The following is a 26,983-nucleotide window of genomic DNA, read 5'->3' as shown; positions in this document are numbered from 1 at the left end:
CCCCAATGATTTATGACTTGTTTGTGCTTTGTAACAACCCATGAGACTTTGGAAGATGTCATTGGGAGAAACCTGAACCCATGTTCCTGAGCCATGGTCATTCATATTTGGCTCAAGAATAAGTGATTCCTCATGTCCTTAAATAGAAGCTGTGTTAGGTTTTGAGGGATATATTTATATGCAAATACAGCTACACTGACAATTTGGAAACCTTGGGGTTAATTGTACTATTCAGATCCAAATATCTTTTAACCCTTATTTTTACTATATCATAAGATGGGAGCTGAAGGGAGAAAACTGCATCTTGATCTCTAGTCACCTCTGGTTAATGTTGTCAACTACTCTTCTTACATCTCTCTCTATGCTTTATCAGTTGAACAGATCATGACCATTTATTGCTCCATATGATGTAATTTCAAATGATAAGACCTTTGTACCATGAAATTAAACAGTCATTATCAACTTCATAAAATGTAACAGTGGCAGAATGCAAATAAGATTTATGAATGGACAAGAAGTATATCAATGAAGAAATTTTCAGATTAGAGAAATAGTTCTGCAAAAAGGAATGAATATGAAATGAGGCATGATGGATCAGCAATAACATCAGCCTGAGACTTGGATCAACAGATGTGTAGAGTCAAGGAAGAGAAATATGCATTACAGCTTACTTTACTGTTTCTTGGAAGATGGTGCTCACACCTAACAGTTTCTTAATAGCCTCTGTGACATTCTTATTCCTAAAACTGTAGATTAGTGGGTTCAACAGAGGGGTGACTATGGTGTAAAAAACAGATGCCACCACATCCTTCTCAGGGGTATGGAGGGAGGCAGGGAGCATGTAGGTATAGACAGCAGCGCCATAGAAGAGGATGACTACAGTCATGTGGGAGGAGCAGGTGGCAAGGGCCTTCTTCCTGCCTTCTACTGAGTTCATCCTGAGAACAGTGAGGAGGATGGATGAATAGGAGCCTGAAATGACTGTCACAGGAATGAGAAGCATAAGCACACAGCACACATACATGAGGGTCTCATAGAGCCAGGTGTCTGAGCAGGAGAGCTTTGTCACAGCAGGGACCTCACAGAAGAAGTGATGGATCTCCCGAGATCCACAGAATGGGAAGGTCATGGTGACAGGGGTGAACATGAAGCCATCCAAGGATCCCAGGACCCAACATACAGACATCAGCAGGAGACAAACCCTGTGGTTCATGAGGACAGGATACTGGAGTGGATGGCAGATGGCCACATAGCGGTCATAGGACATGGCAGCCAGAAGGAAACATTCTGAACCTGCTAGTGTCACATAGAGGAACATCTGCATCCCACAGGCAGCAGCTGAGATCTTGTGGCTCCCCAGGACCTGGTCCATGAGCATCTTGGGCACAGTGACAGAAATGTACATCATGTCCATGAGGGACAGCTGGCTGATAAAAAAGTACATTGGTATGTGGAGGTGGATGTCAGAGAGTATCAGCAGGATTAGGAGGGCGTTCCCAGACAATGCCATCAGGAAAACCACAAATATGACCACAGCAAGCAGGGCAGGGTGTTTGGATTGACTGAAGATTCCCACCAGGGTGAAATCTGACTGTCCAGTGTAGTTGTTCATCCAGGTGGTGAGGTCCATGGGTGTCTCCTAGGCAACCAAGAATGTTTTGTGCTGAGTGATTTATGTCTCAACCTGCCTGTGCTATGTTCTCTGGGCCTGAAAAATCTAAGAACTGCAAATTACACATAATCCAACCAATTTTTATTTTAAATCTTAGAATTCACATCTTGGTCAGAGGCATTGGGGATTTAGGGTAAATTTTCCATAGTCCAAAGTCATGAACTTTCCTAATGACAGATTATGTCTTCTTTCAAGTACTAGAAGCCTGAGAAATGCTGTCCCATGCTAACCCAATGGGGATTCAGTGACAAAAAACAATGCAAAATCAAAATTATTTTGAAAATTTGGTTTTAAAATATGAAATAACTTTGGCCTTTATGGTTTGAGGATGCAACTGGAATCTTCAAGACTGAGGTATATTTCATATAAAAATATTTTAAGGTAATAATTTAAAAGAGAAATTTCAACCAGGTGATCCTCCTCAGTCCCCAGGAGACTCTGAGAGATTCTGTGCTGCCTGGAGGAAGCCTCACCTTCACACAAGAAGGACTGATGCTCAGAACCCTAAGAGGCTTGGGGGCAAGGAACCACTAAGAGGCCAAATACTCCTACCAGTCCATCCACTGTCATTCAACCTAGCAGTCCTCTATCTGCTCTACCTAAAATAATGCTACTGAAGATGATGGTGGTAGTGATGATGACGGCGATGATGATGATGGTGATAACTTTGCTTTCTGATTTTGCCAAGGTTAAATAAAGCAAAAAATATATAAGTTTTTTCAATATCCCAAGATAAAAATGGAGGAGCATGTTTGCGCGGGTGCACGCATGCACGCCTGCTCGCGCGCGCACGCACGCACGCACGCACGCACGCACGCACGCACGCACGCACGCACGCACACACACACACACACACACACACTGTTAGAGAGTAAAAAACTCACTACCCTGGATAGACATCTCAGAGATGGCTAATATTACAGTATTGTTCCCTCCACCCCACACTCACAGGCGGCCTCTGTGTTAGATGCTGAGAGAAGTCCAGGGACACATGAACAACCTTGAGTGCACTAAACAAGATCAGTGTCCAGCTATGCTGGAAAATAGGTGAATGCAAATTAAGTTGGATGATTTCAGTAGGTACAACACAGTAAGAAACAGTGTCCCACAGAATGTTTCCATCCTTTCTGACCAGTCTCAGAGATTTTTTTTTTGGGGGGGGGTTGGGGAGAAAAATCACATTTACTAGTTAAGACAACCATAGGCTGGCTATAACACACATTCTAAAAGGTGGACTATCTTTTAAATATTCAGAGGTAATTTTTTCAAGCCTCGCAATCATTTCCATAATTATTTACAAAGTAGAAGGTCCACATTAAGACATTGAATGTAAAATATGTAATGAATGATCCAGTTGTCACCTATAGATAAAAATCATGAATCTGACTAGCCATGGCATTGAAAGTCACTCAGAGTACTAGAGGATGAACCAGTTTTCAATGTTATCACCATGGAAAACAAGCCCAGCTTCCACCCCCAGCACATTCCAATTTGTTGTAACATTTTATAAATAAGACATTAACAATAAAGCCCATTTTAAAAACCAAAAATTAAACGAACTTCCTTTAAGAGTTTTGTCCTGGGCAAAACCACACCATTTTCTGGCAAGATATTTAGACCTACTTTTAGCCATTCTGAAATAAAGCTGTATGCTGGTAATCCCACTTAACTCTAAAGCTTTCCCCATCTTTCTAGCTGTAAGCGATGCTGAACCTAACCCGAAAAACCTTTAACTGTGCTTTTGGTTAGGTTACCTCACTAATGGTTAATTTTGAGGTTTTATTCCTTGTGACTAGCCTACAGTTTCAAGACCCCTCGTGTCCCCTGAAATGATGTGGAGACATTCCTGACGTATAACCAGGTGTGGCTATAAGCACCCAGCAAGTCTGTGAGAACTAGGAACCTACAAGGTCACCCGCACCAAGGACACAGTACACAGCTCTTGGGTTAACAGTCTTTTAGCTTTGTGCATTTTGGCAGTTGACAATAAGGCCAAGAAATGGAATAAAATTTAGATAAAGCAAAATGTGTCATCACTTAAAACTGTTTTGCAAAGTCACCATGTTATTTATAGAGTCCCTGTCATGTAGTTTACTCTTAAGGAAAATGGCTATTAAGTGACCTCTACTTCCCTGTTGCTGAAAACTACTGGCAAATCTTTTATGCAATTAACCTGGAATTATAAAATTCACTGTCTCTAACATCTTCGCATACAAACAGATCATCCTAAGGCCTTCTGAGTTCCTCTCCTAAATCCAGGAATGGGAAGGAGTCAACTTTCCTTGTGTAAAGAGATAAACACTGAAACGTACTATCTCAGCAGAGTTTTACATGACATTATGTATGTAAAATACAGTACATTTTCCCTTAATTAAGTCTTCCAATATCTTTATTGGAAGGTCATGCATTGCCTTCATTTATTGTATTTGCAATCACTGTACAGTTACTTTTGTGGAAACACTGTCTGCATTTAATACTACAAAATAATCCTAAACATTGCTTCAGGAATGTGGAGAAATATCCAACTTAAATAGTGAAGTAAATGAACCATAGTTACTGCAGCCTGCAGCCATTTCTGCATTTCCCATGTTTCTTCAAGAACTATCCTGTCTGATTACACACAATATAAAGAGTAAATGTGAAAAACAGACATGTACATATATACCTCTAAAGTCTTATCGAGAATACCCTGTTGGCATGGGATAGCAGTCATAGGTGTAGCAGCCGCAGTAGCAGGATATGCAGATGCCTGTCAGTGCATACCATTGTGCATATTTGCAATATTACTTCCATGTTGCTGAGTGCTATTGTAACAGTTCTGGTAAATCCCAGTTGGATTACCAGTCCTAAAACTGGTCTGTATGTGAGCAGTTACAAAATTACTTCCAAAGCTCCCATTGGTGTGATTTATAGCACTGTAAACACCATTTTGAGTTTTAGCCCCCAAATCACTTAGAAGAGAGAATTTTAAAGGGGTCTCTATTTATTTATTTGTTTGTTTATTTATTTACTTATCATTTCTGAACTAGCAGATAGTACATTTTGGTATGTATAAGCAGTAGGAAGGAAATGAAATTTCTGCTTTCTGAGTTGTTAGCAATATTTTTAACTAGGGATTGTTGGGACAGAAATCACAACTCTTAGGAAGGTTTTACATCAACACCAAGACTCTAAAAATAAAAACACCAAAGAAAACCTGAGACTGAGGTCCTTAAAATGTCATATACTACCCAAGTTGCTGATGGAGCAGAGAACACAGCAAGGTTCTTCTTGCTTTCATATAAATGCCAGACAGATCTGAGACCTATGGGAGGAGATGGGATTGACAGCTACAGAAAATAGACTGGGAGATAGGAAGAAACAAGGTACACTTCTATTTTACAAAGGAGTATGAAGAAAACTTAGTTTTGTTAAAAATTTAAATCTTTTTAAGTTCATCTAATGTTTTCTGCTGACCTAGTTTGTAGTTTTGACACAGTGAACAAAGACCTGGTAGGAAGCCACAGCCACCAACAACTTCTGCTGTCTGAGTGGAGGTCAGGAGGCAGGTGAGGGGCAGGAGGTGTGTTGGGAAGGTCAGAGCCTCTGTTAAGTGGGGACCACTGGCATCACTGTCCCCAGGCAGCACTGAGATCAGAAATGTGGTGTCTGCAGAAGGCAAGGGATTGGGAGCTGTGTTGTCCTTACCCATGCTGTGCCATCTGATGTCCTGTGAACAGCTTGGTGCATCGTTAACCTTTTGTATTACTAACAGTGAAGGCAGAGAAATGACAGAGCAACATCCCAAGTGAGAAGCATCCCTGAGCCACCCTGGTGCTTCCATAGGACTCAGCATCTTTTCTTCTTTTAGAGAAGAGAAGCTTGGGGTCTCAGGCATCTGCCTCACTTCACAGAACCATTGACAGAATGAGTGCTTGCCCTGTGAATGAGCACAGAGTGGGCACCTGCCTGGGTTTTATGGGAAACATTACTTCTGCAGAAAGGTATAGTTTTATTTTTGATCACTCATTGTGTGCTTCATATGACGAAACATGAATACAATTAAGTCAACTGTTTTTGCATTATTGTAACCCTCAAAATTACCCACACTTGAAATTAAATAAACCACTGAAAAGACAATTTTGAAACAAATACATTATCCTACAAATACTTAAAAATGCAGATGGAAGTTTGGGTGTGGTGCAATGGACTAAAACAATCCTAGTACTTGTGAGAGTGAGGCAGGATTACCAATATAATCTAGGCAAGACTGTGTGTGTGTGTGTGTATGGAATACATATTTCTTTATTCATAACATGGAAAAGATTCTCAGTAAGGAAGCAGGAAGGGGAAACTTTAGGAAGATCCTGGGTGTGCTAGTGCACAGCTTTAACCCCAGCACTGGGAGGCAAAGGCATGGAGATCTCTATGTTTGAAGCCAGCCTGGTCTGCAGACTGAGTTCCAAGACAGCTAGGGCTACACAGAGAAACCCTGTCTTAAAAACCCAAGAATGAAGAGGAGGAGGCCAAATTTCTTTTCTCTCAATAATAAATAAGGCAGCAAAGAATAAAGGATAAAAGAGATTGTGTAAGGAAGGAACAGACCTTCTAGTGACCACCCTGTCCTGTGCAGACTCTCCTGTAAAGTCGACTCACCTTCAGATGCAGCTGCAGTCTGGGACACACTGGGCAAGAGGCATTAGCTGCTTAAGTGCACAAGGAACAAGAGGCAGGTTACATCATCCCTGGCTGAACTCTGCTCATTATCAGGTTAAGATTTTTTTTGATAACTCCCTTCTGGGATTTTAAAAATTAATGTAACTAGGAGAGTTAGGGATCCTAAGAGAAACCTCTGCTATAGATTTATTTACCTTTCAGTGTTGTTATAATGGAAAAATCATAACCAATATTAAAAATATCCATGAATATCAGCATCATAAATAATAATTAGCCCCAACATGAGTCAGTTATTGTATGTCCATGACTTTGTTCACTACACAACTCTCTCTCTGTCTCTGTCTCTGTCTCTGTCTCTCTCTGTATCTCTCTCTCTCTCTCTACCCTCTTCTCTCTGTGTTCATCTAAACTTCCAGCTGCCTTCATAGGCATGCACTTGGAAGCTTGGGTTTCAGTTACTATATTATAAACACAGGCTAACCAGGAGCACTCATCCCTGCTGTGCCATCTTGTCCTCTCCCCACCCCATCATTCCTGGGTCCTGCTGTCAGTCACAAACCATATTCTTTAGAGCTGTCATCAGTGTAATTGTTTGTTTCATTTTAATCAGAGACCTGTAAGTTACAGAACAATCTATAAATGCAAATGGCTTAAATGAAAATGTAAAGTTTGATATTACTATCCAGCTGAACAAAAGTCACACCCTTTGTGTCGTTTAGGTACAACCATAACTGTAGCTTCATAGAACAAATTGGGTAGTATTCCTTCTGTTTCTCTTTTGTGAAAGAGTTTGACGATTTTTTGTCAGTAAGTCTTCCTTGAAGGTCTGATAGAATTCTGCACTAAACCCATCTGGTCATTGAGAGGCTTTTAATGACTGCTGTTATTTCTTAGGGGTTAGGACACTGTTTGCATGGTTTATCTGTTTCTGATTTAACTTTGGCACCTGCTATCTGTCTAGAAAATTGTCCAGTTCAACCAGATTTTCCAGCTTTGTTGAGGATAGGCTTTTGTAGTAGGATCTAATGATTTTTTGAATTTCCTCAGCTTCCCCTGTTATTTCTCCCTTTTCATTTCTGATTTTATTCATTTGGATACTTTCTCTGTGCCCTCTGGTTAGTCTGGTTAAAGGTTTATCAATCTTGTTAATTTTCTCAAAGAACAAGCTCCTAGTTTTGTTGATTCTTTGTATAGTTTTTTTTTTTAATTTGGTTGATTTCAGCCCTGAGTTTGATCATTTTCTGCCATCTACTCCTCTTGTGTGTATTTGCTTCTTTTTGTTCTAGAACTTTCAGATGTGCTGTTAAGCTGCTAAGTGCATGCTCTCTCCAGTTTCTTTTTGGAGGCACTCAGAGCTATGAGTTTTCCTCTTACCACTGCTTTCATTGGGTCTCATAAGTTTTGGCATGATGTGCCTTTATTTTCACTAAAGTCTAAATCCTTTAATTTCTTTCTTAATTTCTTCTTGACCAAGTTATCATTGCTTAGAGCATTATTAAGCTTCCATGTGTGTGTGTACTTTCCATTGTTTTTGTTGGTATTTAAGAGCAGCCTTAGTCTGTGATGATCTGATAGGATACATGGGATTATTCCAATCTTCTTGTATCTGTTGAGGCCTGTTTTGTGGCCAATTATATGGTCAATTTTGAAGAAGGCACCATGAGGTGCTGAGAGGAACGTATATTCTTTTGCTTTAGAATGAAATGCTCTAACTTCTGTTAGTTTCACTGTGTCTCTGTTTAGATTCTGTTTCAATGATCTGTCCATTGCTGAGAGTGGGGTGTTGAAGTCTCCCACTATTATTGTGTGCTTTGAGTTTTAGTAAAATTTCTTATATACATTTGGGTGCCCTTGCATTTGGAGCAAAGATGTTCAGAATTGAGAGTTCATCTTGGTAGATTTTCCTTTGACCAGTATGGTGTCCTTCCTTATCTTTTTTTTGATAACTTTGAGTTGGAAGTTGATTTTATTTAATATTAGAATGGCTACTCCAGCTTGTCTCTTGGGACCATTTGCTTGGAGAATTATTTTCCAACCTTTTACTCTGAGGTAGTGTCTCAGAGTCACTGAGGTGATTTCCTGTATGCAGCGAAATGCTGGGTCCTGTTTATGTATCCAGTCTGTTAGTCTATGTCTTTTTATAGGGGGAGTTGAGTCCATTGATGTTAAGAGATATTAAGGAAAAGTGATTGTTGCTTCCTTATTTTTGTTGTTAGAGGAGGAATTATGTATGTGTGGCTATCTTCTTTTGGGTTTGTTGAAAGAAGATTGCTTTCTTGCTTTTTCTAGGGTGTAGTTTCCTTCTTTGTGTTAGAATTTTCCAAGAAAGAGAACTTCAGACCAATTTTCCTAATGAGTATCAATACAAAAATACTCAATACAATTCTCAGAAATCAAATCCAAGAACACATCAAACCAATCATCCCTCATGGTCCAGTAGGTTTCATCCCAGGGATGCAGGGACGGTTCAATATATGGAAATCCATCAACATAATCCACTATATAAACAAACTCAAAGGAATAAAACTCCACATGCTCATCTCATTAGATGCTGAGAAAGTATTTGACAAAATTCAACAAAGTTCATGGGAAAAATCTTGGAAAGATCAGGAATTCAAGGCCCATACCTGAACATAGTAAAAGCAATATACAGCAAACCAGTAGCCAACATCAAACTAAATGGAGAGAAACTTGAAACAATCCCACTTAAATCAGAGACTAGACAAGGTTGCCCACTCTCTCCCTACCTACTCAATATAGTACTCCAAGTTCTAGCCAGAGCAATTAGACAACAAAATGAGGTCAAGGGGATACAAATTGGAAAGGAAGAAGTAATAATTTTCACATGATATGATAGTATACTTTAGTGACCCCAGAAATTCCACCAGAGAACTCTTAAATCTGCTAAACAACTTCAGAAAATTGGCTGGTTACATAATTAACTCAAACAAATCAGTAGCCTTCCTCTACTGAAGGGATAAACAGACTGAGAAAGAAATTAGGCAAACTACACCCTTCACAATAGTCACAAATAATATAAAATACCTTGGTGTGACTCTAACCAAGCATGTGAAAGATCTGTATGACAAGAACTTCAAGTCTATGAAGAAAGAAATTGAAGAAGATCTCAGAAGATGAAAAGATCTCCCATGCTCATGGATTGTCATGATTAATATAGTAAAAATTGCTATCTTGCCGAAAGCAATCTACAAATTCAATGTAATCCCCATCAAAATTCCAACTCAATTCTTCATAGAGTTAGAATTAGCAATTTTCAAATTCATCTGAAATAACCAAAAAAACCTAGGATATGAAAAACTATTCTCAACAATAAAAGAACTTCTTGGGGAATCAACATCCCTGACCTCAAGCTGTATTACAGAGCTATAGTGATAAAAACTGCATGGTATTTGTATAGTGACATGCAGGAAGATCAATGAAATAGAATTGAAAACCCAGAAATAAACCCACAGACCTGTGATCACTTGATCTTGGACAAAGATCTAAAGCCATCCAGTGGGAGAAAGACATCATTTTAAACAAATGCAACTGGCAATCAACATGTAGAAGAATGCAAATTGATCCATTCTTATCTCCCTGTACAAAGCTCAAGTCCAAGTGGATCAGGGATCTTCACACAAAACCACACACACTGAAACTAACAGAAGAGAAATTGGGGAAGAGCCTCTAACTCATGGGCACAGGGGAAAATTTCCTGACCAGAACACCAATGACTTTTGCTCTAAGATCAAGAATTGACAAATGGGACCTCATAAAATTGCAAAGCTTCTGTAAGGCAAAAGACACTGTCAATAGGACAAAATGGCAACCAATAGATTGGGAAAAGATCTTTACCAACCCTACATCCGATAGAGGGCTAATATGAAATCTATACAAATAAGTCAAGAGGTTAGATTCCAGAGAATCAAATAACCCTATTAAAAATGGGGTACACACCAACCAATGAGTACTCATGGAGGGACCCATGGTTCTGGCCCTATATGTGGTAGAGGATGGCCTTGTTGGCATCAGTGGGAGGAGAGTTACTTGGGCCTGAGGGTGTTTGATACCCCAGTGTAGAGGAATGCCACAGTGGGAAGACGGGATTGGGTGGTTGGGGGAGCACCTTCATAGAGGTAGGGGGAGGGAGGATGGGATAGGGGGCTTCAGAAGGGGAGACCTGGAAAGGTAAAAACATTTGGAATGTAAATAAAGAAGATATACAATAAAAAAGAGAAAGGTTAAATGATTCTAATAAAAAAATGTGGTACAGAGCTAAACAAAGAACTTTCAACTGAGAAGCACCTAAAGAAGAAAGTGTCTGTAAAGGTACAAGAACCTTACAGAACACCAAATGAATTAGACCAAAAAAGAAATTTCCATTTTCATATTATATTCAAACATTAAACAGACAGAACTAAGAGATGATATTAAAAGCTACAAAGTAAAAATACCAAGTAATATATTCAGGTAGACTTAATAGAATTACACCTGACTTCCAATGGAGATTCTCAAAATCAGACGCCCTCCCAGTCTCTATGAAACCAGTGATACTCCAGCTGAGAGACTATGCCCAGCAAAATTTTTAATCACTATAGATGGAGAAAATAAAGTATTCCATAATAAGGTCTAATTTAAACAACATCTATTTACAAATCCAGCTGTACTAGAAGGAAAAATCCAACCCAAGGTTACCTACATGCATGAAAACACAAGAAATAAATAATCTCACACCAATAAAACCAAAATAATGGAAGATCAGACACATCACTACCACTGCCTCCTCTACCACCACCACCACCATCACTACCAGCCCCATGATTACGATCACCACCACAAACAAGAACAGAAAACAAGAATCATTGGTCATTGATATCTTTTAATATCAATGTATTTAATTCCCCAATAATAGGTACAGACTAACAGAATGGATGCAGAAACAGGAAAATTGAATATGTAACAATATAGATATCAAACCAAAGTTAATCAAAGGAGACAGGGAAGAACACTTAACATTCGTCAATGGAAAAAAAACCATCAAAAGGATCTTTCAAATTTCACATTGATCCTCACATACTGATGGTGGAAGACTTCAATGCCTAGTGCTCACCTACAGCCCGGTCATCAAGGCGAAAAATAAACAGGAAAATACTGGTGGCAACAGACAAAAACGAACCAGTCAATTTCCCTGCATCCTATGTGTCCACTTTGCACAGCATGCTATCTGCAGTTGAGGCAAGAGAAACTTTTGTCCTGGTTGCTAGGTTGCCTCATTTGAGCCAAATTCTACAAGGAGATTCTTTAATGCTCTTCATATTATTTGAAGTACAATGGGGTTTCTGCCAGGACCATACCTGTCTCATTGTCAAAAAGGTCTTAAATGAATAAAACAGTTTAAATACTATATTCTGTAGAAGAGCTGTGAAGTTTTTAAAAGACTATCTGTCTGTCTATCTATCTATCTATCTATCTATCTATCTATCTATCTATCTATCTATCTATCTATCTACCCACCCCCTCTGTGTCTCTGTCTCTCTCTAATATATTTGAATTGTTTGTTTCTAGCAATTTATTGTATGTTCAACCTAGGAAGCATATTTCTGTAAGTAACTAAACTGGTATCTAATTTGAGCTTGAATTTGGTTGTCTGACTACTAAGTTGCATTTCTTAATTATTATAAAGAATTTATAATAGCAGCTTCTTTTTATGGTTTTAGAGTTTACTATAGAAAGGCAAAGAGAGAGAGAGAAGGTAGAAAGAGGGAGAGAGGACGGTCATGGCCAGGTGGAGAGAGGGGGGAAGGGAGAGAGATCAGGAGGGCTAGAGAGTAAGAAAGGTGAGAGCTTAAAGAGATAGCAGCTCTTTAAAAGAACTAGAACTTCACATTGATTAGGTACAACACCTTAACAAAGAGATGACCTATATATACACAGAGTATATTGTAGGAGAAATATAATCCTAAATCTGCATCAATATATAAATTCCATACTAATATAAGATATTAGTTTTGTTTATATTTTTATCTGAAAGTAGATTTAATAATCTACTCTTTTATTCTATATTCCTGTATTTTTCCTATGTTCCTGTCCTTTCCCCTAACACCAGAGAGGAGAGAAAGAAGGATAGAGGAAAGAAAAAGAAAGGGAAAGAGAAATCCCTGAATCTGACCTCCCTTAGTTTGTTTCCTCCCTGCCCAAGACCATAGCAACTTGTAAACATACCCCTCCCCTTAAATGACTACAAACATACACTGAACGACCAAAAATCCCTCACCCCACATCTTTGGAATGGGGGCACTGATCTCTTGAATTTGCTTCCTGCTGTCTGGGGGTCTCATTTTCTGTTTTGGGAGGTAATCCAAAGAAAATTGGTTAGTCTTAAGAAAGCTAGCTGTAACATGTATTGTCCAGGTCATCACAGGTCATAAAACAGGACTTGGTCTCCTTATGCACTGAGGTTTATGCTTCGCAAACATGGGACACTGCACTGAGGCTCTCAGAGGACAAAGCCAAGCACACGTTAAAGACTCTGCACTTGGCAAACTGATTAGAACTCCTGTGAACATGGAGCTTAAGAACAGTACAGAGACAGAGCCCACTTACCCCAGGCTGCCCACAGTGTCCTTAATTCTTTGCTCACTGTAGTTTCTGTCAGCATCCCTGTGACAATCAGGTGACACCTTTTGGAGTGTATTGGCTTCTCAGAATGCTTGCTTCCCTGACGCTAAAAGCTTTACCTATGACCAGACAGCATCTGAGAACCACGGCAGAGATTTCCCCACTTGGCTACGACCCCAGTCCTGCTGTTTCTACAAGTATAGTTGAAAATGCCTTGAGTTATGACTTGTGACTTGTTTGTGCTTTGTAGCAGTTTATGAGACTTTGGAACCTGTCATTGGGGGAAACCTGAACCCATGTTTCTGGGCCATGGCCATTCATATTTGGCTCAAGATATGTGATTCTTCATGTCCTTAAATAGAAGCTGTGTTAGGTTTTGTATTTGCATATTTATATGCAAATACAGCTACACTGACAATTTGAAACCCTTGGGGCAAGTTGTACTATCAAGATTTAAATCTCTTTTAATCAATATTTTTTACTATATCATAATACAGGAGCTGAAGGGACAAAACTCTATCTTGCTATTTATTTTTACCTAATTTCAAATTTACATAAATTATCAGGAAATACACAGAAATAATTCAATATGCCATTTATCTCAATTTACCTCTTGTTAACATAGCTGAGCAAATTTTTTCAACTCATTCTATGTTTTAAAAGTTGAACACATCATGACTAATTATTCTCAATAAGTCATAAAATTTGAATGTTAAGACCATAGAACCACAAAATAAAATAGTCATTATTAACTTCACAAAATGCAAAATGGACAGATTACAAATAGAGCTTGTGAATTGAGGAGAAGAATGTTAATGAGGAAATTATAGGAATAGACAATGATTCTTCAAAAAGGGATGATATGAAAAGAGACATGAGGATGAGGAATAAGTGCAGCATGAGTCCTGTATCAACAGATGTGTAGAGACACGGAAAAGAAAGATGCATTCCTAATTGTTTACTTCACTGTTTCTGGAAAGAGGGGTTTTCACCCAACAGTTTCTTCATAGCCTCTGTGACATTCTTATTCCTAAGACTATAGATTAGTGGGTTCAAAAGAGGGGTGAGTATGGTGTAAAACACAGACACCACCATGTCCTTCTCAGGGGTGTGGAGGGAGGCAGGGAGCATGTAGGTATAGACAGCAGCGCCATAGAAGAGGGTGACCACAGTCATGTGGGAGGAGCAGGTGGCAAGGGCCTTCTTCCTGCCCTCTGCTGAGTTCATCCTGAGAACAGTGAGGAGGATGGATGAATAGGAGCCTGAAATGACTGTCACAGGAATGAGAAGCATAAGCACACAGCACACATACATGAGGGTCTCATAGAGCCAGGTGTCTGAGCAGGAGAGCTTTGTCACAGCAGGGACCTCACAGAAGAAGTGATGGATCTCCCGGGATCCACAGAATGGGAAGGTCATGGTGACAGGGGTGAGCATAAAGCCATCCAAGGATCCCAGGACCCAACATACAGACATCAGGAGGAGACAAACCCTGTGGTTCATAAGGACAGGATACCGGAGTGGATAACAAATGGCCACATAGCGGTCATAAGACATGGCAGCAAGAAGAAAAAATTCTGACCCTACTAGTGTCAGGTAGAGGAACATCTGCATCCCACAGGCAGCAGCTGAGATCTTGTGGCTTCCCAGGACCTGGTCCATGAGCATCTTGGGCACAGTGACAGAAATGTACATCATGTCCATTAGGGACAGCTGGCTGATAAAAAAGTACATGGGTGTGTGGAGGTGGATGTCAGAGAGTATCAGTAGGATCAGGAGGGCGTTCCCAGACAAGGCCATCAGGAAAACCACAAATATGACCACAGCAAGCAGGGCAGGATGTTTGGATTGACTGAAGAGTCCCACCAGGGTGAAATCTGACTGTCCAGTGTAGTTGTTCATCCAGGTGGTGAGATCCATGTTTGTCTCCTAGGCAACCAAGAAGCTTTGGACTTAGTGACTGCTTATTGATAAGTGCACAAGTGTACTATGCTGAAAAGTCCCCTAGCCCCTGTATCTGAGAATGATGATCTTCCTATAATTTAAGGAACTTAACAAAGTGTGGTTAGATCCCTCACCACTCAGAGTAGAGCTGCCACAGTTCAGGGCCATGGTCTTTCCTGATGACAAACGTGTTCTCTATCAACAAGTTCTTCAAATTTGCATAATGATTTTTTTCATTATTAACAAAAAATAGTGAAAATAAACAAAAACCAGTGAAAGTGAAATGCAAGCAAGTAAACAAACAAACACATTATTCAGAACATTAATGAATATGCAAGTTATTTTTCAGAACCATTGCAGAACTGCTTTTGATATTAACACAATATGGGACATACTCTCCAGTTTAGCATTCACTGAAGAATGTGGTTTTAAAATAATATGGTCCAAGATCTTAGTTGAGTAATGCATCTAGTCTATTTAAAATTGAATTTGAACTGTCCTATACTTTTTTGTTTTGATAGATAAATGCTCTTTAAATATACATTCATATAAACATATTAATATGAAAATATAGATGTAACATACTTTCTCATCTAACATTGGTTAGACAGAGTTAATTGAAAGTCCCACCTTTTCTGGTCTCTGCTTCTCCAAGTTCATCTCCTCACAGGCTCTCCATTTGTTGTAAGCTTCAGCAGCAGACTGAGGGTTTAGCAGTCACTGCTGGTGGCCAGGTCAGGCTGTGGCAGCAGCATCTGTGTGGACTTCAGTCACTTCCTCATGGAGTCTGAGAAGCAGAGGGAACACAGACAGCCCTGAGCTCCTCCTGAGAGCTGGCACCTAAGAGCTGTTCACTGTTCTCTCCACCCCACACTCACAGGCGGCCTCTGTGTTAGATGCTGAGGGAAGTCAAGGGACACATGAACCTTGAGTGCACTAAACAAGGTCAGTGTCCAGCTATGCTGGAAAATAGCACATGGATGTGAACTAAGCTTGAAGGTTTCAATAGGCACAGCAGAATGAGAAACAGTGTCAGACAGAATGTACCCAGACTCAGAAATGCCTCTTCCAAATGTAATTCTTAAAGAAGAGAGATTTTAAAAGTTTTTTTAAAGAAAAAAATCTAAACTAGTAACATTACACTTTGATTTACCTAAGTAATAGGAAGAAAATGAAATCTCCTCTTTCTGAGATGTTATCAATAGTTACAAGGAAGGGGCTGTGAGACAGCAGTCATAGGTCTCTGGAACATTTTACATAACAAATGCACAAAAGCAAACCTGTTCCTGAAGCCCTTATAGTGCCATGTTCTGCCCAAGCTGCAGCTGATGCAGAGAACACAGCAAGGTTCTTGATGCCTTCATATAAATGCCAGACAGATCTGAGACCTATGGGAGGAAATGGGAGAGACAGAGACAGAAAATCAACTGAGAGATTGGAAGAAAAAGACAGATTTCCATTATAAAAAGGGGTATTCATGAAAAGAAACTTAGATCTATTAGAAGTTTAACCCTTCCAATGTTCATTTCATGTTTTCCTGCTGACCCAGTTTATAGTTGTTGACATAGGGAACATAGACCAGGGAGGGAGGCACAGGCTATGAGAAACCCTGAACACCTTCTGTTGGCTGAGTGGAGGTCAGGAGGCAGGTGAGGGGCAGGCAGTGTGCTGGGAAGGTCAGAGTCCTCTGTTAAGTGGGGACCACTGGCATCATTGTCCCCAGACAGCAGTGAGATCAGGAATGTGGTGCCTGCAGAAGGCAAGGGATTGAGGGCTGTGTTGTCCTTACCCATGCTGTGCCATTTGATGTCCTGTGAATAGCTTGGTGCATTGTTAACCCCTTATATTACAAGAGTGAAGGCATAGAAATGACAGAGCAGTGAAATTACAGAGCAGCATCCCAAGCCAGCAGCATCCCTGAGCCACCCTGGTGCTTCCAAAGGACTCACTATGTCTTCTTCTTTTTCATAGGCGAAGCTCAGGGTCTCAGGCTTCTGCCTCAGTTCAGATTACATCTGACAGAATGAGTCCTTATCCTGTGAATTTGCACAGAGTGGGCATCTGCCTGGATTCTATGAGAAACACTACTTCTCCAAGAAAGTATACTTTGTATTCATGTTACCCATTGTCTGCTTCATATGATGGAACATGTATAAAATTAAGACATTTTTGCATTATTGTAACCCTCAAAAATTACCCACACTTGAAATTAAATAAACTATCCAAAAGTCAGTTTTGAAAATGAATGCCTTGTCATATGAATAATTAAAAATGAGGAAGGCTGACTGTGGTGCCAGATTACTTCAACAATCCTAGCATTTGTGAGTCTGCGGCAGAGGGATTAACAATGTAGTCAAAGCATGTCTTGTGTGTGTGTGTGTTGTGTGTGTTTAGAGTTCATATCCCTTCACTCATATCATAGAAAAATTTTCAATAAGGAAGGATTGAAGCAAATCCTTAGGAAGAGGCTGGGTGTGGTAGTGAACACCTTTAATCCCAGCACTTGCAGGCAGAGGCATGTAGATGTGAGTTCAAGGTCAGCCTGGTCTACAGAGTGAGTTACAGGACAGTCAGGGCTCAAAAAAATAAAGTAAGATGAAGAGAAAGAGGAGGAAGAAGAAGAGGAAGAAGAAAGAAGAAGAGAGCGAAGAGGCTGAATTTCTTTCCTTCTGATAATAAATAAGACACTAAAGAATAAAGGATAAATGAGTTTTTGTAAAGAAAGAATAGACTATGTGGTGACCACCCTGTGCCATGCAGACTCTTCTGTCTGGTCCTACTCACCATAAGATGCAGCTGCAGCTGTGCCGTGAGCCATATGGATCAAGGGACAGAAGCTGATTAAGTGCACAAGGAACTAGAGCCAAGTGATGTCATCCCTGGCTGGACTCTGCTCATTCCCAGATAGAGATTTTGTTAATAACTCCCTTCTGGGACTTTAAAGGAGAATGTAAGAGCCAGGACTGCTAACAGACACCTCCACTAAGCCGGATTTGCCCTTCAATTTTGTTACATTGGAAAATCATAGCTAGTATTAACAGTAACCCTAAATATCATCATCATAAATACAAATCAGTACCAACATGAATCAGGTATTGTATGTCTGGGACTTTGTTCACTGTGCAGAATTCTCTCCCCTCAACCCAATTACTCTTTCTGTATATTTATATAATCTTTCAGTAGCCTTTGTGACGTATTATCTTTCATAGATGTGGATTTGAAAGCTTGGGGTTCAGCTACTAGGCTGTAAATATTGGCCCTTACAGTGCATAGCAGGCTAACCACAAGCCCTCATCCCTCTTGTGCCATCTTCTCCTCCCTCACTCCATCATCCCTGGGTCCTGCTGTCAGTCACAAACCATATTCTTTTTTTTTTTTTTTATTTTCTATATTCAGTTTTGTTTTATTTTTTTTTCTTTTTTTAAATTTTTTTATTTTTATTACATATTTTCCTCAATTACATTTCCAATACTATCCCAAAAGTCCCCCATAGCGCCCCCCACTTCCCTACCCACCCATTCCCATTCTTTTGGCCCTGGCATTCCCCTATATTGGGTCATATAAAGTTTGCAAGTCCAATGGGCCTCTCTTTCCATTGATGGCCGACTAGGCCATCTTTCGATACATATGCAGCTAGAGACAAGAGCTCCAGGGTTCTGGTTAGTACATCATGTTGTTCCAACAATAGGGTTGCAGATCCCTTTAGCTCCTTGGGTACTTTCTCTAGCTTCTCCATTGGGAGCCCTGTGATACATCCAATAGCTGACTGTGAACATCCACTCCTGTGTTTGCTAGGCCCCGGCATCGTCTCACAAGAGACAGCTATATTTGGGTCCTTTCAGCAAAATCTTGCTAGTGTATGCAATGGTGTCAGCGTTTAGAAGCTGATTATGGGACGGATCCCTGGATACAGCAGTCTCTAAATGGTCCATCCTTTCATCACAGCTACGAACTTTGTCTCTGTAACTCCTTCCCTGGGTGTTTTGTTCCCAATTCTAAGAAGGTGCACAGTGTCCACACTTTGGTCTTCATTCTTCTTGAGTTTCATGCGTTTATCAAATTGTATCTTATATCTTGGGTATCCTAAGTTTTGGGCTAATATCCACTTATCAATGAATACATATTGTGTGAGTTCTTTTGTGATTGTGTTACTTCACTCAAGATGATGCCCTCCAGGTCCATCCATTTGGCTAGGAATTTCATAAATTCATTCTTTTTAATAGCTGAGTAGTACTCCATTGTGTAAATGTACCATAATTTCTGTATCCATTCCTCTGTTGAGGGACATCTGGGTTCTTTCCAGCTTCTGGCTATTATAAATAGGGCTGCTATGAACATAGTGGAGCATGTGTCCTTTTTAATGGTTGGGACATCTTCTGGATATATGCCCAGGAGAGGTATTGCTGGATCCTCCGGTAGTACTATGTCCAATTTTCTGAGGAACCGCCAGACTGATTTCCAGAGTGGTTGTACAAGCTTGCAATCCCACCAACAATGGAGGAGTGTTCCTCTTTCTCCACATCCTCGCCAGCATCTGCTGTCACCTGAGTTTTTGATCTTAGCCATTCTGACTGGTGTGAGGTGGAATCTCAGGGTTGTTTTGATTTGCATTTCCCTGATGATTAAGGATGTTGAACATTTTTTCAGGTGCTTCTCTGCCATTCGGTATTCCTCAGGTGAGAATTCTTTGTTCAGTTCTGAGCCCCATTTTTTAATGGGGTTATTTGACTTTCTGGAGTCCACCTTCTTGAGTTCGTTATATATATTGGATATTAGTCCCTTATCTGATTTAGGATAGGTGAAGATCCTTTCCCAATCTGTTGGTGGATTTTTTGTCTTATTGATGGTGTCTTTAGCCTTGCAGAAGCTTTGTAGTTTCATGAGGTCCCACTTGTCAATTCTCGATCTTACAGCACAAGCCATTACTGTTCTATTCAGGAATTTTTCCCCTGTGCCCATATCTTCAAGGCTTTTCCCCACTTTCTCCTCTATAAGTTTCAGTGTCTCTGGTTTTATGTGAAGTTCCTTGATCCACTTAGACTTGACCTTAGTACAAGGAGATAGGAATGGATCGATTCGCATTCTTCTACATGTTAACAACCAGTTGTGCCAGCACCATTTGTTGAAAATGCTGTCTTTCTTCCACTGGATGTTTTTAGCTCCCTTGTCGAAGATCAAGTGACCATAGGTGTGTGGGTTCATTTCTGGGTCTTCAATTCTATTCCATTGGTCTATTTGTCTGTCACTATACCAGTACCATGCAGTTTTTATCACAATTGCTCTGTAGTAGAGCTTTAGGTCCGGCATGGTGATTCCACCAGAGGTTCTTTTATCCTTGAGAAGAGTTTTTGCTATCCTAGGTTTTTTGTTATTCCAGATGAATTTGCAGATTGCACTTTCTAATTCGTTGAAGAATTGAGTTGGAATTTTGATGGGGATTGCATTGAATCTGTAGATTGCTTTTGGCAAGATAGCCATTTTTACAATGTTGATCCTGCCAATCCATGAGCATGGGAGATCTTTCCATCTTCTGAGATCTTCTATAATTTCTTTCTTCAGAGACTTGAAGTTTTTATTATACAGATCTTTCACTTCCTTAGTTAGAGTCACGCCAAGATATTTTATATTATTTGTGACTATTGAGAAGGGTGTTGTTTCCCTAATTTCTTTCTCAGCCTGTTTATTCTTTGTGTAGAGAAAGGCCATTGATTTGTTTGAGTTAATTTTATATCCAGCTACTTCACCAAAGCTGTTTATCAGGTTTAGGAGTTCTCTGGTGGAATTTTTAGGGTCACTTATATATACTATCATATCATCTGCAAAAAGTGATATTTTGACTTCATCTTTTCCAATTTGTATCCCTTTGATCTCCTTTTGTTGTCGAATTGCTCTGGCTAGGACTTCAAGTACAATGTTGAATAGGTATGGAGAAAGTGGACAGCCTTGTCTAGTCCCTGATTTTAGAGGGATTGCTTCAAGCTTCTCACCATTTACTTTGATGTTGGCTACTGGTTTGCTGTAGATTGCTTTTATCATGTTTAGGTATGGGCCTTGAATTCCTGATCTTTCCAAGACTTTTATCATGAATGGGTGTTGGATCTTGTCAAATGCTTTTTCCGCATCTAAGGAGATGACCATGTGGTTTTTGTCTTTGAGTTTGTTTATATACTGGATTACGTTGATGGATTTCCGTATATTGAACCATCCCTGCATCCCTGGGATGAAACCTACTTGGTCAGGATGGATGATTGTTTTGATGTGTTCTTGGATTCGGTTAGCAAGAACTTTATTGAGGATTTTTGCATCAATATTCATAAGGGATATTGGTCTGAAGTTTTCTATCTTTGTTGGGTCTTTTTGTGGTTTAGGTATCAGAGTAATTGTGGCTTCATAGAATGAGTTGGGTAGAGTACCTTCTGTTTCTATTTTGTGGAATAGTTTGTGAAGAACTGGGATTAGATCTTCTTTGAAGGTCTGATAGAACTCTGCACTAAACCCATCTGGTCCTGGGCTTTTTTTAGTTGGGAGACTATTAATGACTGCTTCTATTTCTTTGGGGGATATAGGGCTGTTTAGATCATTAACCTGATCTTGATTCAACTTTGGTACCTGGTATCTGTCTAGGAACTTCTCCATTTCATCCAGGTTCTCCAGTTTTGTTGAGTATAGCCTTTGGTAGAAGGATCTGATGGTGTTTTGGATGTCTTCAGGATCTGTTGTTATGTCTCCTTTTTCATTTCTGATTTTGTTAATTAGGATGCTTTCCCTGTGCCCTCTAGTGAGTCTGGCTAAGGGTTTATCTATCTTGTTGATTTTCTCAAAGAACCAGCTCCTTGATTGGTTGATTCTTTGAATAGTTTTTCTTGTTTCCACTTGGTTGATTTCACCCCTGAGTTTGATTATTTCCTGCAGTCTACTCCTCTTGGGTGAATTTGCTTCCTTTTGTTCTAGTGCTTTTAGGTGTGTTGTCAAGCTGCTAATGTGTGCTCTCTCTAGTTTCCTTTTGGAGGCACTCATAGCTATGAGTTTTCCTCTTAGAAATGCTTTCATTGCATCCCATAAGTTTGGGTATGTTGTGGCTTCATTTTCATTGAACTCTAAAAAGTCCTTAATTTCTTTCTTTATTCCTTCCTTGACCAAGGTATCATTGAGAAGAGTGTTGTTCAGTTTCCACGTGAAGGTTGGCTTTCTATTATTTATTTTGTTATTGAAGATCAGCCTTAGTCCATGGTGATCTGATAGGATGCATGGGACAATTTCAATATTTTTATATCTGTTGAGGCCTGCTTTGTGACCAATTATGTGGTCAATTTTGGAGAAGGTACCATGAGGTGCTGAGAAGAAGGTATATCCTTTTGTTTTAGGATAGAATGTTCTGTAGATATCTGCCAGATCCATTTGATTCATAATTTCTGTTAGTTTCACTGTGTCCCTGTTTAGTTTCTGTTTCCATGATCTGTCCATTGGTGAAAGTGGTGTGTTGAAGTCTCCCACTATTATTGTATGAGGTGCAATGTGTGCTTTGAGCTTTACTAAAGTTTCTTTAATGAATGTGGCTGCCTTTGTATTTGGAGCATAGATATTCAGGATTGATAGTTCCTCTTGGAGGATTTTACCTTTGATGAGTATGAAGTGTCCCTCCCTGTCTTTTTTAATGACTTTGGGTTGGAAGTCAATCTTATCAGATATTAGAATGGCTACTCCAGCTTGTTTCTTCATGCCATTTGCTTGGAAAATTGTTTTCCAGCCTTTCATTCTGAGGTAGTGTCTATCCTTTTCTCTGAGATGAGTTTCCTGTAAGCAGCAAAATGTTGGGTCTTGTTTGTGTAGCCAGTTTGTTAGTCTATGTCTTTTTATCGGGGAGTTGAGTCCATTGATATTAAGAGATATTAAGGAAAAGTAATTGTTGTTTCCTGTTATTTTTGTTGTTAAAGTTGGCATTTTGTTCTTGTGGCTGTCTTCTTTTAGGTTTGTTGAGGGATTACCTTCTTGTTGTTTCTAGGGCGTGGTTCCTGTCCTTGTATTGGTTTTTTTCTGTTATTATCCTTTGAAGGGCTGGATTCGTGGAAAGATAATGTGTGAATTTGGTTTTGTCGTGGAATACTTTGGTTTCTCCATCTATGTTAATTGAGAGTTTGGCTGGGTATAGTAGTCTGGGCTGGAATTTGTGTTCTTTTAGTGTCTGTATAACATCCGTCCAGGATCTTCTGGCTTTCATAGTCTCTGGTGAAAAATCTGGTGTAATTCTGATAGGCTTGCCTTTATATGTTACTTGGCCTTTTTCTCTTACTGCTTTTAGTATTCTATCTTTATTTAGAGCATTTGTTGCTCTGATTATTATGTGTCGGGAGGTATTTCTTTTCTGGTCCAGTCTATTTGGAGTTCTGTAGGCTTCTTGTATGTTCATGGGCATCTCTTTCTTTAGATTTGGGAAGTTTTCTTCTATAATTTTGTTGAAGATGTTTGCTGGTCCTTTGAGTTGAAAATCTTCATTCTCATCCACTCCTATTATCCGTAGGTTTGGTCTTCTCATTGCGTCCTGTATTTCTTGGATGTTTTGAGTTAGGATCTTTTTGCATTTTACATTTTCCTTGATTGTTGTGCCGATGTTCTCTATGGAATCTTCTGCACCTGAGATTCTCTCTTCCATCTCTTGTATTCTGTTGCTGATGCTCTTATCTATGGTTCCAGATTTCTTTCCTAGGGTTTCTATCTCCAGTGTTGCCTCATTTTGGGTTTTCTTTATTGTGTCTACTTCCCTTTTTAGGTCTAGTATGGTTTTGTTCATTTCCATCATCTGTTTGGATGTGTTTTCCTGTTTTTCTGTAAGGACTTCTACCTGTTTGATTATGTTATCGTGTTTTTCTTTAAGGATCTGTAACTCTTTAGCAGTGTTCTCCTGCAATTCTTTAAGGGATTTTTGTGCTTTCTCTTTATTGTCTTCTGCCTGTTTAGCAGTGTTCTCCTGCATTTCTTTAAGTGTGTTATTAAAGTCCTTCTTGAAGTTCTCTATCATCATCAGGAGATATGCTTTTAAATCCGTGTCTAGCTTTTCCGGTGTGTTGAGGTGCCCTGGACTGGGCGAAGTGGGGGTGCTGGGTTCTGATGATGGTGAGTGGTCTTGGTTTCTGTTAGTAAGATTATTACGTTTACCTTTCGCCATCTGGTAATCTCTGGGGTTAGTTGTTATAGTTGTCACTGTTTAAAGATTGGAGCAGAAGCTGTGTTCCACTCACCAGCAGTCTCTAAATCCTGCGGCGGGGGTCGTGGGTAGCTGACGGTACCCCGGTGCTGGTCCAGCAGGAAGAGGCCTGTGGTCCTACACAGGCCGTTTTTCTGCTTCCCTAACTAATGCAGTCTCTGGTCCCGCGTGCAATTGGATTGGAGCAGAAGCTGTGTTCCACTCTCCAGAAGTCTTAAGATCCTGTGGTGGGTGTTGTGGGTAGCTAGTGAGTGTCAGCCGACCCTGCGCCCCAGCTGCCCCGGTGCTTTTCTGACCGGAAGAGGGTTGTGGCCCTATGTAGGCCGGATTTCTCTCTCCCCAACCAGAGCAGTCTCAGGTCCCGCGTGATTGGACTGGAACAGAAGCTGTGTTCCACTCACCAGCAGTCCCAAAATCCTGCGGCGGGGGTCGTGGGTAGCTGGCGGGTGTCAGGCAACCCTCCGCTCCTGCTACCCCGGCGCTGATCCGGCCGGATGAGGCCTGTGGCCCTACTCAGGCCGGTTTCTGCTTCCCTAACTAATGCAGTCTCAGGTCCCGCGCAATTGGATTGGAGCAGAAGCTGTGTTCCACTCCCCAGCAGTCCCAAAATCCTGCGGCGGGGATCGTGGGTAGCTGGCGGGTGTCAGGCAACCCTGCGCTCCTGCTACCCCGGCGCTGATCTGGCCGGATGAGGCCTGTGGCCCTACTCAGGCCGGTTTCTGCTTCCCTAACTAATGCAGTCTCAGGTCCCGCGCAATTGGATTGGAGCAGAAGCTGTGTTCCACTCACCAGCAGTCCCAAAATCCTGCGGCGGGGGTCGTGGGTAGCTGGTGGGTGTCAGGCAACCCTGCGCTCCCGCTACCCCAGTGCTGATCCGGCCGGATCACAAACCATATTCTTTAGAGCTGCCTTCAGTTTAAATGTTTTCTTTTCAACTTAAATAGAGACCTGAAAGTTATAGAATAATCTATAAATACAAATGGCTTAAATGGAAATGTAAATTTTGATATTACACACAGCTGAGCAAAAACCACACTTTAAAAATCATAGCCTTCCATAATCTGCAGACAGTTGTGCAGACACAGTGACACACACTATGTAGCCGGAGCTAGAATACACAGGGTGGAAAACAGAGCCAACTCTGCACTCTTGACCTGCAGCCAAATTGTTACGAACTGTTTCTGAATGCTAAAGGTTTCTGATCACTTTCCAATACCACGGCACTGTTCCCATTCCATCCTCTGGTCACACAGTGTCCAATATTTATCAAGCCCGCTGGCCACCTTCTGAACTCAGCCCTCACAGGCACCCAAGAATTTAGCCTACAGATGGAACAGTGTCTTGACTCCTTTTACACTTGGTTTAAGTGCAACCCTGGGTGGACATTGGCAGGGGATGTGGAAAGAAATGGGTTCCTTCCCTATAGCTGCTGGTCTTGGGCAGCTGCATCAAGTTTCGTTGACAGAGGCTCTGTGGGACTCCAGGCTGTATCCAGTACTTAAGACAGCTGATTAGCTGTTGTTAGGACACAGATGTCTCAGGTTCTGCAGGGTGTCAGGGCGGGACCACCAATAGTTTCTGACTACCCAGCATCTAATGCATAGTGAGGAGCATATGCAGCTACCAAGGTGATAGTACTCCATCTCAGTGTCACCAGTGACACTGCCCATTCTGTGCACAAAATTCTTCAGCTTGAAACAGGAAGGCTTTGTAGAGTCCTAGAAACTGACTCATGGGGATCTCTTTTGGAAAATGGCAAAAATTAGTGCAATTAAACAATCAAATATTATGTAATAAGAAATGATAAACCCATGCTATAGTACAGATAAGTCATAGAAATGTAATACAAACAGAAATGGATATAATAGAAGCCTATACACAACACAATCTCCCCACAAATACACAGGGTGAACCAGTAGTTAGTGGAAATAACAAATCTATGTCACCAGTCACAAGGGGAGCTCAGAGCTTTTGCAAGAGACTCTGGGCAATGCCATAGGAGCCACAATGTGGAGAGTGTGTTGGTATGAGGTTTGGGTGATCAATGTCTGAGTATCACTCATCCAGACCTAAAAGGCAGTCCTGATAACCTGGGCTTTTAAAAAAGTCTTAGGGTTTTACTGCTGTGAACAGACATCATGACTGAAGCAACTCTTATAAGGACCATGCAATTGGGTCTGATTTAGTCCACTATCATCAAGGCAGGGGCATGGCAACATCCACACATGCATGATGTAGGAAGAGCTGGGAGTTCTACATCTTATTCCTAAGGCAAACAGAAGATTGGCTTTCAGGGAGCTAGGATGAAGGTCTTAAAGCCCTTTCTCACAATGACAAATTCCCTCCAACAAGGCCACACCTGTTAGTAGTGCCACTTCCTGAGCCTAGGACATTCAAACCATCACAAAAGGTTAGTCTAATATCAAAAGGGTCAAGTTTATATCCACTTAATCAGAAATCTGCACCACAAACTATAATTACTCCAAATGTGGATGTCTAGATGCCAGCACAAGAGCACAGCAGAAACTTTGAGGGCAATATGTCACCACCAGGGCCCAGGTATATTACTACAGCAGGCCTGACTATTCTAATGCAGGTGAGGCTCAAGGAAAAGTCCTTAAAACAAACTTTATGAAGTTGATATAGGTCTTTAAAGAGAGAATGAGTAAATACCATTAGAAAAGTCAAGATAGTCAAAGAAACAAACCAAACATATGAATAAAACTGTTCAAGACCTGAGAATGGAACTTGAAGCAATATAGAAAACACAAACAGAGGTATTTGTGACAGGAACTATAGATGCAGGCATCACCAACAGAATACAAGAGATGCAAGAGAGAATCTCAGGATTGAAGATAAATAACCAATATACCAAATAGACAGAACAAACA

The 26,983-nt window shown here is 40.5% G+C and overlaps 2 protein-coding genes across 2 annotated transcripts; both read right to left on the bottom strand.

Moving 5' to 3' along the window:
- Window positions 1–667: 667 nt before the first annotated feature.
- Window positions 668–1,633, bottom strand: LOC147001512 (olfactory receptor 2T29-like). Its single transcript, XM_085829995.1, has one exon. It carries the CDS (start codon window positions 1,628–1,630, stop codon window positions 668–670), a length of 963 nt encoding a protein of 320 aa, XP_085686121.1. The 5' UTR covers window positions 1,631–1,633.
- A 12,276-nt stretch (window positions 1,634–13,909) lies between these two features.
- LOC110287753 (olfactory receptor 2T29-like) lies at window positions 13,910–14,869 on the bottom strand. The gene has a single exon (XM_085829996.1). It carries the CDS (start codon window positions 14,864–14,866, stop codon window positions 13,910–13,912), a length of 957 nt encoding a protein of 318 aa, XP_085686122.1. The 5' UTR covers window positions 14,867–14,869.
- Window positions 14,870–26,983: the final 12,114 nt, after the last annotated feature.

Source organism: Mus caroli, unplaced genomic scaffold (assembly GCF_978045245.1).
Source record: "Mus caroli unplaced genomic scaffold, Mus_caroli_1 scaffold_13, whole genome shotgun sequence".
Lineage (NCBI taxonomy): Eukaryota > Metazoa > Chordata > Mammalia > Rodentia > Muridae > Mus > Mus caroli.
This window is presented reverse-complemented; position numbering and strand designations above follow the sequence as displayed.